The sequence below is a fragment of the Berghia stephanieae genome, chromosome 1, assembly GCF_034508935.2.
Source record: "Berghia stephanieae isolate SIO BIC M18660-M18661 chromosome 1, UCSD_Bste_1.3, whole genome shotgun sequence".
Taxonomy (NCBI): Eukaryota; Metazoa; Mollusca; class Gastropoda; order Nudibranchia; family Aeolidiidae; genus Berghia; species Berghia stephanieae.
The window spans coordinates 130,479,271-130,494,270 of NC_088360.1; the positions used below are offsets into that span (position 1 = coordinate 130,479,271).

Sequence of the window (15,000 nt, forward strand, 5' to 3'; positions counted from 1 at the left end):
AATATGGGCAGTACTTTGAAATAACATGTTTTCTGAAAATTTGCCCGGGGAACTTGTTCTTTCAAAATCAATCCATTAAAATGACTCTCATCTTGTCAAAAACTCTCAAACCCGGGACTTCATTGAAGTCCCAGGTTTGTGAGTTTTTTTGGACAAGGAGAAGGTCATTGTAATCCATCGGTATTTGGAGAATGTGTTTTCTGGCCAAATTAAAAAAAAAAATAGATGGTTTTTTTTTTCTTCAGGTTTGGAAATAGCAGCTTCTAATGGTGTCCACACTACGATGTTATGACGATCGACCCAATCAGCAAATTCTTTACCGCACTCGTGCACCGTCGCAAACCCACCTGGAAGCTTCGTCACAACACACAGTTGAACTAGATGCTCTGCGGTTTCGGGCTCGTTACCACAACGATGGGTACATTTTGGACAGGTGGAAAGTCCCCACTGAATGGCAGAATAGTAGTCAAGCTGATATAGATAAGACTTTACTACAACAAAACAACTTCATGCATTTTGATCAGAAACATTTTTATTCCGATATCCATGAAGTAAGAAAGTCAATAATGTCTTCAACTTGAGAATACGTTGAATGCCTCAGGGTTCAAAGTTTTGAAAAAAATAACCCTTTAATATAGAGGTATAAACAAAATAAAACTTCTATTTTCTAGAACTTTTCAGGCTAAATTAAAATTCGTTTTCGATCACTGAGCAGAAATGGAGGCGTTAAGATAAAGAGGGTGGTTATAATGACAATCGATTCCACAGTACTTCATTGTTTGTGCAATGTGTTATGTGGAGTCATGGGGAGAGAGAATTCTATTGACATAGTTATGTCATCCCAGTGCGATATTGACTCTCACGATATGACAGAGGACAATTAATGGAAAACCATAGCATTGCGACTACAAAGACAGTTTAGAATATTCAAGTGGGAAAGGTATGCTGAAATTAAAAAATAACATCTAAAAGTCCTACAGGTGACGATAAACATTTGGCCTCGAACACTCCCTGCTCAGCAAATCAGAAAAAAAGAACTAAGTCAATGTGAAAGGTAATCCGAAGATCTGAGGTTCGATCCCCAGTCGAGGTCGGCTGATTTGTTGGTATGTTTTTTTTTCTTGTATTTTTCTTTCTTGCTTTGTCTGGTACCTTTCATACACATTTGTTCAGTTCTTTATCAATGTGAAAAGGTGTTCATAAAAATATATATATCATTCTTTAAGGATTGTTTGATGTTCATTTTTTTCAAACTTCTAAACGTTTACCAGTAGATTATTAATTTTCTATGCAAAGCTCAATGTTTTGTCCAAGACTAGATAAAGGAAAATATTATAACGGTTGTGAATGATGATTGGATCATAAAGGCAATGACAACTTCAATTGTATATCAAAGTTGTGTGGTAGTTAGTAATCACCTAATGTAGTTACTTTAAAAGCCTCATACAATATTATCATTGCCTCATCACTCCCTAAGGATTGTGGGAATTTTTATACTCCTTTTCGTACAACTGGAAGTTGAGTGGTGGAGTGTTTCTTGACCGACTCCAACAAACAAACACCAAGTGTTACAAACACCAACTAAAAAATCAATAAATATGTACGTAAGTAATTGAATATGGGCTTTAATATAGCGCATATTACATGGTTACTCTATGCTTAAACTGGTGTCTGTGTCGAAAAAATAAAATTGTAATACGTATAACCTTACCGACATCATGTCTCATCCAATGTATTAATAATTGCAGTTGACGTAAAAATGATGTAAGTACGTGAAGTGGGTATTACGAGTTGTCATTCAGAGCCATTAGGCCCATTGATCCGGAGTTTATCCCGGTTTGTATTCCGTGAAACGGACCCGTTGGAACAAACTATCTAATCACAGTTGGGTGGACAGGGGAGAAATAAATAAATAAATAAATCTCGCCTTTTCTTCACTAACTCACGGTACTCATTTACACCTGAGTCTATGTTTCATATATATTATTATTATTTGGGTTCTGTTTGAGTGATTCAAATCAACAAAGCAATAATGATTTTGTTTGATAATAGCTTAGGGGTTGTTTTTTTTTTCTTTCTCTCACTATCGACCAACATTACGCTAACAAACGTCTTGACAACAATAGCGTCGTCCTACTGGCGAAGTAGGGCCTTGGTCTTTACATCGATAGCAGCCCACTGGCATAGTAGATAAGGCTGACGGCTGCCAACCTAAAGAATCAAATTAGTTAGCTTCACATCGGGTTGCTTTCCAATCCACATCTCCACTCAGTGATAATGAACGAGCAGAATCTAACTTGTCCTTCGTAGAAAGTGCATTGCAATATTATGCGTCCAATCTTAATCTATAAATAAAAGTTAACAAGTGAAATATATTATCTATTTAATGTTATAAAAACCGGGGCAAGCTCCACCAAGATCGGCCTTGTCTCTTTACAGGAATGCATTTTCTAGTATCCTACATAATGACCAGGAATGAAAAAGTCTAACGCAATTTTAGCGGTAAAAAAACATAATTGATAAAACATAAAGTGCATGACAATTTTGGTGGTTGCAAGACACGATCAAGCATCACATGTCAACATGAGAATAACATTATGCCAGAATATCACAAATATTTTGTTGGCAAAAGTAACATTTTAAACCAATGGAGTGTTGAAGTAAATAAAAAAAAGTTTAAAATGGAAACAGATTATATTTTCTTTTTCAAAATTATGCCTTTTTAGAAAAATCCTGCAGATCTTTCATTTCGAACGCTGAGCAGCTCTTGAATCTGATTAGCTGTCAATGTTGTGTTATTTCTAGGCTCGTGAGTTGGTGGTAGAGAGAGGACGATTGGCAGGCAGATGACACCAGTATTACACAACTGTCATGGCCTTATCAATTCATGCACGAGCGTCATTCATTGGAGAGAAACAATCTAAACATTGAATTTCTATTCATATCGTTGGAAAATAAAGTAAGAACATTTCAACCAAAAAGAAAATCTATATTCAGCCATTTTTTATGTAAAAGATATTGAGTTGAATCTATGATAAACAGTAATTAAATTCCTATTTACATTATATACGCGCGATATTATTATTTGTACAAAAATTACATTTACAAATGATATAATGCTAAGTTCCTTCAAGCATCGAACGACACACACACACACACACACACACTTTATCTCTCTCACACTCACACACTTCAGGATTCACTTACACACACATACACACGCCCAAACACACTTAATCATATACCAGGGCACTCGCACAAACATACAAACACCGATAATTTATACATTTCTCTAAATTTGAATAATTTCCAACATTTACTCCTCTTTACTTGTGCGACAAGAGAGCAACTCAAAGTTCACAATTAATATGGAGGCATGGACGAAGACACAAACCCTGATTATTTATATTATATTAACCCGCGCGTCACAAAACTATAGTTGTCTCTGGAAGAACCGTGTATTTTATATTTTTCTTCTTATTTTTTGTTTCTTAAACAACTACAATTCCGTGACGCGCAAATCTCGGCAAATTTCCTCCCATTCACTGAGTATGTCTTGACTGTTGTAGAAATCGTCAATATCCACGTGATTATTGGCCACAACACAACGTACTTCATCTCCCATATCACCCAAGTCTTCCTCGTCAGAGGGACAGTCAATCACAATTTTGGGAGTTTTCTTCTTTTTATCGTGTTTCTTCAACTTATTTCTGTCCTGCACGGCAGCACGAAGAACACACGGAACAGACGCAGACGAATTCTCTCCAAGATTGCAGGAGGAGGACTCGTTGATAAAATTCATGGACGAGGATTTATTTAGCGGAGACTGTTTCCCATCCAGGTTGTTGTCCGTGCTGTGTATGCTGTGTAAGGAGCCGCTTTTCTTGTGTTTGGAATCATGATCGTTGTTGATGAGGGGAGCAGATTCGTCCATTACTGATGACACAACAGACGTCAAATCTCCGTTTCCGGTTATGGACGCAACGGCTGTTTTCTTTGGTTCATCTTGTGTTGTACAATTTCGTTGTCCCACAGAATAATCCAGAGGTGATCTGACATTTGTAGAGTTCGAAGGACTTTCAATTTCAAAACAGTCCTGGGCGTGAATATCAACGTCCGCAATGTCTTTGGCATTTAGACAATCGTTTGGTTTGACCGTATCCTCCCCGCAATAAACGTCTGAAGTACAACCGGTAATAACAGATGGAACCCCCGTGGGTTTCTTGTCAAAGTTCTCCCCCGAGTGTAGTCAGACGGGACAAGGCGGGGGAGTGCCAGATTTCGGGACGACCGTTTTGCCTGGAGTGCTCATGGCAGCCGTCTCCGTTGTTGGCTCATTTTCATAAGTTGTTTTCATACTCAGTTTATTCTTCACTTGAGCATCTGTGTTCATACAACTTTTTTCCAAGCCAAGAGCCCGGAAACAGTAGCGCCTGATTTTCCTATCCATCACGCCGTATATGATGGGGTTGCAGCTATTCGCCACGGCGTACACCACTGAAATGACTACATAAAAATCAGCGCTGAGTTCGATTTTCCTATCAATGAAACGAACGATACCATAGGGCAAATATCCAAGGATTATGAGCAGAAAAACCATTCCGAACATTTTGGTGACTTGGATCTCACGACGAAGCCATTCCCGTTTTCTAGTGGCTCGTATAGCGCTGGATGATCTGAAGACTTTGATGAATATGGCGATGTAGCAGACGATGAGGATGATAGACGGCAGCATCATTAGAGTGATGCTCACTAACATTGTGTACACCTTGAATTCCTTACGGGCCAGGCATCGAATTAGCTTTGGTTGGAACTGGGACATACGACCCAAGTGAGGAGTGATGATAAAAAGCAGAGGGATGATTCTGGCAAAGGACAACACAAAGATGGTATATGCTTTCTTGGATATTTTCTTGTAAAAGTTATTGAAGCAAACGACGATGAGTCGATGGATAGAGATGAGACCGGTGTGCCATAGGGAAGATCCCATCAAGAGGACAGTGAAATGCATGACGAGCTCGCAGATAGCCAGGCCCATCCTCCACTCCATCATGAAATAAGACACGAGAACAATCATGTTGTTGATTCCGAGGTTGAGAATGTCATTAATGCACAAACTGACGATGAAGATATTAGTGGTGCTCTTTAGATCCCTATTGGTCAGGATTACACACGAGGTAAGGATGTTCCCGAACAGGCCCCATAGTAAGGCAAACAACATGACAACGGCACCGATGTGTAGGGCGGTGGCCGAAGGTAAATCTTGAGATAACAAGTCCGATGTGTTTGTTCCCCTGTCATCTGGAGAAGATGAACTGTTGTCAACAACGCTGTAATTTATCAACGACTGTTGGCCTCTTACTTGAATGTTTCTGAAAACTGTATCGGCCATGTTCTCTTTATTATTGAAGAGACTGTTACTCCTATAAAATTGTAACTGGTCTAGAGCAGGAATACAGTTTTCATGGTTCGCTGTCCTGGAATATCACAACTGTTGCTTTGCTAATATCAATAAAGATGAATCGTCAGGTGAAGACTTTCTGATTTTACTTAATGTGAAAGAAGGATGAAATTAGGACACGAGGCATTCATAACAAAGTTTGCTGTTTCAGAACAAAAAGCGTCTTGAAGAACTCTGTGAGAATACAAAAGAGGTCGAGTTAGAACGAATCGATAACAAAGAATATGTAAAATGGTGGAGTAGTGGATGGCAATCTATAACTGCGGAATATTTTTTAAAGTATAAAAACAAACCCTCTTCCAATACTATATCGTATAGATAGATCTAAGTTGACGTCACTCCGGCCTTTGTTATTGTTTTTTGTTTGTTTATTGTTGTGCCCTCCGCGTTTATAATAATAATAATAATAATAATAATAATAATAATAATAATAATAATAATAATAATAATAATAATAATAATAATAATAATAATAATAATAATAATAATAATAGATCTTTATTGTCCATATATATGGCAATTTGTCATTTAGTTACACTTGTTATAACGTTATATGATAACTATATCATTGAACATATATTTCACTCCTACTTATTTTCTCTCTGAGTAATTCTCACTAAACTGTATTAACCAGACCATAAACGTTTATAATTTTGTTTTTTGTTACACTTCCAGATGGCAATGTTGTGAGCTTCTTAGCTCAGCGCACACTATCTATTTGTTATATGTTTTACCAAATTGAGAGCCATTTCCTGTATCTACCAATACGTGTTAATTTGGACCTGGAAATTTCACACTTGCTATTCAACCGGCTCATCAATTTCTTTTCTCACTTTATCCCCCCCAAAAAAGGCGCATGACGTTATATATAATATGATTACAGTCGTGAAACCCGAACGTCCAATCATCATTAGTCATAATTAAGTCAACAGATCTGTCTGCTGTGCTGGAACACCAGGCGAGGTATTAGCATACATATAAGCCACATCTCGCACGTCTTCTGTCAAAATGCCATTTTACATTTCAGCTACACATTTTCATGTCTAGTTCATCTAACGATCAATCAAAATGACTCCCGAGTCGTCAACTATTTCTGATCATGTGATTTCTTTAAGTCTCTGGTTCAAGAATGTTTGATAAGTTGGTGGTCATGTGAATGGATCGATCGTTGGGTCAAACTTTTCTAGCCAAAAAGTAAAATGGTGCTTTGTTCGTGTTCTGTGGACTTGTAGCATTAATGTTGTCTGGAAACGTGGTTGAGCTAAATGGACGATCGTCATCTCATCATCCATATCGTCAGGTCATATCAGACATCGGCAGACAACGCATATCATATCCCGTCCTCTTATTAATATGAATCCGTTTAATAATATTAGACGGAGAATTTAGGCTGAATGTTCCTTGTTAGTTATAGCAGAAATTTTAATTAAGTTTTGTGATTACTTAAATATGGAAATGACATGAGCTCAGAGTGACATGGCAATAAGCCCATTCAGGTGGTACACAATTATTGGACAGGTGTGTTTGCCTCAAGAAGGGACACATTTATAATATTGAAAGTTATTCTTTACTTTCTTATCAATTGCAAAGTTCTTCTAAGGTTACACTATACTATATGTGGACATGTGCGTGCCCGCTATTTAAGAAGGGGCGGGGGTGGGGGGGGGGGGAGTTATTGTCGCTGTCCCATGCAATTCATAATAAATTCAATCCGGATTTCAATTGCCTTAATGGGGAAATAAAATCTTATGGAAATGTCAACAGCCCCAGTCACAAAGATATTTAGCTATATCCATCCACCCATACGTCCGTCAATCCATCTATCCATCCAACCATCCATCCATCCACCCACCCACCCATAAATACATACAGTGTGTGTGTGTGTGTGTGTGTGTGTGTGTGTGACAGGGGTTAATTAGTGGTAAGCCTGACGCGGCAAAGAGTTTCATCGATTGATAATGATGGATGTGGCAATATGTACGCAAAAATATACGAGTAATTTGTACCATTATTAAATGTACGCACAATTATACAAGCAATATGTACCATTATTATTCACGGTGGGAGAGGGGGTCAGGAACATAATGGAGTATAGATAGTAAGAAAGACAAATGGAAATATGCAATATATATATATATATATATATATATATATATATATATATATATATATATATATATATATACAGAAACGAACTAACTTCCTCATGCAGACACAGAAACAAACACCTTTTATGTAAGTACGAACCTCCATAAACACGAATCTATAAAAATACGAAAACACAACAATCTACTTTCACTTCCACTTCCTGATGAGAGCAACGCTCGATAACAACGTTGTAGAAGTCAAACTATCTTAATTATATTTCAAATGTTTATATATATATATATATATATATAATATATATATAATATATATATATATATATATGTCTTCAAATGAGATCAAAAGATCGAAATAATATTGTAGGAGTTGATCAAAATTATACTTGATATATATTGCTGAAAATGGTAAAATATGTGAGTATAAATATAACACGTATGTCACATGAAAGAAAAATCTAACATGGCAGGAACTGGGTTAAAACTGAAATCATTCATTGACAAAGCCAATCGATATTCCTCCTTCGTTCAACCTTTAACAGTCCTGTTATTATTACAACTATTGCCCGGGGTTTCAATCATCTAGCAACTGAAACAAAGAAACAAAGGCTTTGCCTGGCTTGGTGGCGACACCTTTAGTTCACATATTAAAAAAATCCAAACCATTAGACTGTACAGTTTGATCAGACATTTGGAAAAAAGCTATACCTGTTGTTTAGACCCGATGGTTAATTACTTTAAATATCAATCCAATAAGATGACCCTTGACTTGTCAAAAAGACTCAAAACTGATACTTCGGAGAAGACACAGAGTAAAATATTATGACAAAATGGGAGCTATCTTAATTGGTCGACGTATGTTAGCAGGAATGAGAAATTTGTCTTTTGTGAGAGTATGTTACAGTAATGGATAAGAAATTGTCAATAGCTACAGATATAAAAGGTCTTTTCTTCCATGGCAAGAACTGGATAGCACCAATATCCTAGCGTAGCAGTACAACCACACTTTTGAAACATAACGTTTTATTTTGAACCTGGTTAATGACTGGAACAGTGACGTTGCAAACAATACAAGTTTTTTGTTTTTTTGTTTTTTGGTAACATTCTTCAAGAAATAACGTTAAGAATAATAACTTCAATAAAAAGGAACATTCTGATATTACAGAGACCATATTTATATTATATCAAAAGGAAACCAGTTAATTGACCGTTTTCATTACCCAAATCAGGAAAAGAAGTGATGAGTGTATAATAGTCATTGTGTCATTGAATACCTTCCGTCTTTTTGCGATACTCGATACGAAATTGAACTTTTATCATAATCTCATATTCGTTTCCAATAATATTCTCTGTTGTGCACATGGCCAATGAAACTGAATAATTCATTCATTTTATTTTGGCACTGGACATTCGTACATACTAAAAGTAAGGAAGACCACACGCTATGTTATTTGTCTGAATGGGAAATGTAACGCCATCATGAAATGGAGATCGGATGGAGCCATAAACCATTGAATGATAATGTGTCTACGTCATCAATGTAGACCCAAGACTGCCAATAACGGGGATCATCTCTCTGGCGCCTGTCTTGTAGATCTTAATTAGCATTTGGTCATTGGTGACGACCAGTTATATTGGATCCCCTCTTCAGTATTCATAGACAAGACTTTGCACCCAACTGCCAAGAAATGTTAATGACTAAAGTACCAATCGGAAAGGATCAAGAAATAGATGAACGAGTTAGATCCTGTCCTAAAAAACAGTGAATAAACGCATGTCTAGGGTTTATTTTTTATCATTTCAACCACAAGAACTGTTACTTCATATGATATGGCGACACCATAATGACTATGACCTCCATCCCATTTTCAAATCGTCTTTAACCAAATATTTCTTTGACGATTCGGGTTATTTAGGTCTTTGCTTCGTACCTGAACGGTACCGAGTTCGATCAACCGTCGCTGCGCTGTGTGGCCTAGCTCAATTTGCGGCGCTGCACTTCGGCTGACGCCTGGATTATTCCAGTCTTCCCTTGGAATAGACCCTAGAGAACATTTCCCCCATGGGATGAAAAGGACATTTTATTATTTTTTGTTTTAAATTTTATAAAGACAATGGCAAACGAATTTTATTTTAAAACAATCTAGTGATTTAAAACCAATATTAAAAGAGTTCGTCGTATTCGGCGGTAAATGTATTCGTAAAGAGCATTCGCTGGTAGTAATAGAGCAACAGATTTTTGAAATCCCAAAAGGATTCGAATAGTAACGTAAAGTAATACTTTTAGCATTAAAATGTAAATTGACTTATTTTCAACAAGACACTAAAATCATTCCCGTATTGAGAACGTCACGGAGATATATTCTAATAAGATTGATTCATTGTTGAAAAAAAAGGGGGGGGGGGGGTGAGGGTGAGGATGGGGGAAGGGAGGGTATTGCTTCATTTAAAGGGTGATTTATAAAGGGTGACCAGTGTATTTCAGAGAAAATAAATATTGGAGATCAAACGTAGAGACTTCGAGACGGTAAAGATATCTCACGACTAGAATTTTTTTGACTTTTCATTTTACAAATATAGAGTAGGAATTCGATGGATAAGCTTAACTAACTAAATATAAAAATGTTTGAGAAAAGCAGAGAAAGGCTTCTTTTCCCAATTTGGCCATTAAAAACCCCCAAACAAACCAAATGATCAACATCAAATGGTCATACTCAAAATGATTCCAACATTATTTTTCAAAGATAAAAATACTGCTTTGAAATCCCATGATTATAGGAACCATCTTGATTCACGCGTACATGGATTGAAATATCTCTAGTCAAAATGAAGAAAGATGATTTGTCCATGTACGGTGAAAGTTTTTTCTCATCTCTCTTTTTAGATAAATGTTATTCACACAAAGTGGCTTCAACAGTCGTGACGTCACTTCCCTCGTAGTGACGCATAGCAACTTAGTAACTGGTTCTAAACTATCGGAACAATGGTGGACGCCCTTATGAAATACTTCTCCGACGAGCATAAGAGTGTATGCATAGGAGAAAAACATTATAAATCTGATCATGTTTTGACTTTTATACATTATGATCTCATGACATGTGAAACGTTCTAGCCAGCATGAAGAATAAAAAGTACCGATTTTCTTTGTTTAGAACCAAGCTACTCGTTGCAGGGCGGACGTGACACCAGACTATTGAATCCAATTGTATGAGTGGCAAGAGCGAGGGACTTGGGTATATATAGTGTGCGCTTGTCTAAGAAGCTCACAACATTGCTATCCGAAAGTATAACAGACCAACACACAAAACTATGTGTATGCTTAAACGTTTATAGTCTTTGTGTGTTGGTCTGTTATACTTCCGGGTGGCAATATTGTGAGTTTCTTAGCCAAGCGCATACTATCTTTAGTTTACAGTGAACTATCTTGACCTAATCATACAACAGAGATGAAGTGAGTAGGAAAGTGCCAGAAGATTAAGCTTAATTGCTGGCCAACTAACTTCTCAGAGGTTGTGTGTGTTGGACCCGCGATCTCAAGTAGTCGGAAAGAGAGATGCTCTAATAATGACTAGGGTTAGAGACGATCTTTTTAGGGATCGTGGATGGCTCATACGGTAGAGTCACACTCTCCTCGGCCAGGCGGAGTTGCCGTACTAGCAAGGTCGCGGGTTCAAACCCCCATCACTGCCGCGAAATGTGTATTCTCTATTGTCTTCTGGCACTTTCCTATTCACTTCATCTCTTGTTGTTATCAACATAAGTGCCTGCTCCACTCACTTTTCTGAGACCTAATCATAACAACATATTATTTCCAATGTTATAATAATTTCGTGCGATTCCAACATCTAATCACGACATCAAAAGTCATACTATTCCAATCATCAAGGCTGACGCTTCATTCTTTAAGGAGACGGATCCGTTTTGAGTCATTAAAATATCAGATAAACTAAGTCAAACATTGGCGACGCATGCAAGAAAATGAGAAGCTTAGGCCGGAATAGCCTATTTAATCTCGAAACCAAAACCGCCCGAAGGAAAGTAATACGAGAAGTCAACGGATGTCATTTATAAGGAGTTATCGCCCCTTCTACCAAGCTCTCAGACATTTCCTCTCCATTTACATCTCTGTCTCTCTCGGCAAACCGGTCGATTCATAGCAACGTTTGTTTGTTTGCTTGTCTTTTTTGTTGTTGTTTTTTTTAATCATAGGGACCGTCTTGAAAACTAAACAATAATTGAATTCTGGATCTCAGCCGATACAAAAAATTGTCATTTGAATCCAACAATTTCACCCCGGACTGTACGTTGAGCTGGCTTATTAGATTTGTTAATTAATGAATAAATAAATAAGAAATGACAAAACATCGTACTGTAAAACTGTATCGAAAGGCCAAAACATAACATACGATATAATTTACCCAGGCCAGCCCCCTCTATCTACAAGCCAATTGCCCCTTTCATCTGTTCGACTATGTAGTCTTGTAGTATGACGTTCGCATTGGATCGGAAGGTCCTGGGTTCGAGCCTCGTTCGGCGCTTAGTTGAGTCCTTGGAAAAGGCTCTTTACTCATATCCTCTCACCCAACTCAGGTGTAAAATGAGTACCTAGCCGTTAACAGCGTTGTCTTTGTCGGAAAAAAATGTAATATCGCCTAACACAGGCGTTATGTCTCGTTCTACGTTTTACGTGTTGCTGTTAGCCAGGGACCCCTTGTAAAGCCTTTTGAGCACGTTTAGTGGATATTGCTCTCTCTCTCTCTCTCTCTCTCTCTCTCTCTCTCTCTCTCTATATATATATATATATATATATATATATATCCAAGAACTCATTAGTCATTCTATCCATCCATCCATCCACCACACAAGCCATCCATCCATCCATCCATCCATCCACCCGCCCATCCATCAATCCAACATCCACAAAAGCCAGTCATCCATCCATCCACACAAGCCATCCATCCATCCATCCATCCACCACACAAGCCATCCATCCATCCATCCACACAAGCCATCCATCCATCCATCCATTCATCCACCACACAAGCCATCCATCCACCACACAAGCCATCCATCCATCCACGACACAAGCCATCCATCCAGCACACAAGCCATCCAAAGGTCCCTGGCAAGACACACGACCACTGACCCCCGATCATATTTACTAATAAGCCATCCTTCCATCCACACAAGCCATCCATCCATCCACCCAAGTCATGCATCCCCCCCCCCCCCCCCACCCCCACCACACAAGCCACCAATCCATCCATCCATCCACCCACCACGCAAGCCATCCAAAGTACCCTGACACGACACACGAACACTGACCCCCAATCAAATCCACTAATAAGCCTCTTCCTTCAGCTTGAGGGTTACCTACGGTCACTACAATGATGGAACCATTTGGAATGCCTTTGTCATTATCACAATTGGAAATATGCTTAGAGTATTATTTCCTTTATACCCAGGGATTTAATTACACACACACACATATATATATATATATATATATATATATATATATATATATACATATATAGATAGATACACACACACACACATATATATATATATATATATATATATATATATATATATAATATATATATATATATATATATAGATAGATAGATAGATAGAAAGAAATGGATACAAATTGCTCGAGGGAGGGAGGGATAGATGTATGTATGTATGTGTGTGTGTGTGTGTGTGTGTGTGTGTGTGTGTGTGTGTGTGGGGGGGTGATAGAGTGGGGACTAAAGCGTAAATCACGATCGATTCGTTCATCTTTGATGAGAAACAAGACATCCACAAATCACAATGGACAAAGTATACCACACAATGCTGTGGATGGCGGGGATGAGAAATTATTTATGGCCATGCCTGTGTCATATTGATGCCACATAGACTGATATGCCATTGCAACGCTGCCGAAATTCTTGACAAAACGGTATTTTGGCCAGAAAATATTTATCTCAACAAATCAACAAATTCAGATCATCTCTAAGCTTGGAGCACTCTGAATTCAGTTTTAATGTGGTCTCGCCAGAAGTTGGCCATTTGAATACATCCATGTATTGTGAATCAAACTTTTCAGACCACACCATTCAAATGATCCTTCTATCAGAATATGTAGAGCGAGATTGTCTCCCTTTGTTCATAGGGACAACGAGTTAATGGAATATTATAATCGTTACAGTTTTTATTCTATTTCCATTTATTTCATTTTTGCGCAATCCAAACATATTGAGGTTTTTAAAAAATTTGTTTTTGTGTGTGTATGTTGTTTTTTTTTTACATTCGACGTAAATAGAGTAGCTCAATAGGCCTCAACGGGTTCTTCTTTGCTTTCTATCTATAATAAGATGGATTACAATTGTAATGAAATAATAGATAGTGTATAATAGGAACGGATTAAGAGATTTATACTAGGAAATAGATGATGCTTTTGTAAACCAAAATAGATTGATTCCGAACAATAATATGATTGTGCGTAATCGCACCGGATTGTGTGTGTGTGTGTGTAGTGTGTGTGTGTGTGTGTTTATGCATGTACATCAATCTATAAAAAGATAAGGAGTGATTTAATAACAATGTGGCAAGCACTGATATGGTCTATTTATGTCGTTTACGTAAGAGGAGACATTTTTTAGATGATATTATGATAAACATTGGTTCAACAAATATATTATCTTGAAAGCACTATCTACGTCCTCTGTTGAATTGGCAGGGTAGGAAATAATGTATACTAAAAATACATAACTGGCAACTGGCAATTATTCATCTGTATGTGTATCTCAACGACGGCGTCCTTCTTAGAGAAATATCCAACACAGGACATGCAACCTATTTCTAGCACAGACAGTTGGGCCGGTATCAATATTTGAAGTAGACGTTTTCTGATCAAAATGAACAATCCCTGTAGATGACAATAACGGCGACTACTCACATCCCATTAACCAATAGTGGAACATTTCCTTTTCTTTAAACTGTCTCCGCGCATTATTTCCGCTTTGCGCATGCGCGACTATTATACGGGTATATATTGCGAATACATAATGCACTAACATTTTCCGCTTGTCACAAATTATTATTCATGACTTTAAAAAAAAAAATATACAGAGTTGTGGTGCTCAACAGAAGAGAGAGAAAAAACCCGTTCACCACTAGAGTTTGTGTCGATCAATGATGCTCCTTGACACGAAAGCTTTTCTATGTCGTCGGCGAATGAAACAATTGAATCCCGCCAACCGGAGGAGACGGAACTATGTCGGAAGTTTTAGACAAAGATCAGAGAGGAAACAGACCAAGATTGCGCTATGGATGTTCACTGATGGTTTTTCCCCCAAGAGGTGTAGGCAGATAGACAGACAGATAGACAGACGAAACTGAGACTGATTGATCATGATAAGGCCAATACCCCTACATATACTATACAAC

The 15,000-nt window shown here is 37.7% G+C and overlaps 2 protein-coding genes across 2 annotated transcripts in view; both read right to left on the reverse strand.

Annotated features, from left to right (window-relative positions):
- LOC144963179 (UDP-GalNAc:beta-1,3-N-acetylgalactosaminyltransferase 2-like) overlaps positions 1–15,000 on the reverse strand; it is a 368,482-nt gene that overhangs the window by 124,025 nt on the left and 229,457 nt on the right. The gene's annotated exons all lie outside the window — the stretch shown is intronic.
- The window catches only part of LOC144963178 (melatonin receptor type 1C-like), a 34,248-nt gene that overhangs the window by 1,683 nt on the left and 17,565 nt on the right, over positions 1–15,000 (reverse strand). Inside the window, exon 2 of the mRNA XM_078896901.1 lies at positions 1–5,635. This exon is cut by the window's left edge and continues 1,683 nt beyond it. Within this exon, the coding sequence (XP_078753027.1) occupies positions 4,250–5,392 (1,143 nt within the window). The 5' untranslated portion in view covers positions 5,393–5,635 and the 3' untranslated portion in view covers positions 1–4,249. The remainder of the gene's footprint in view (positions 5,636–15,000) is intronic.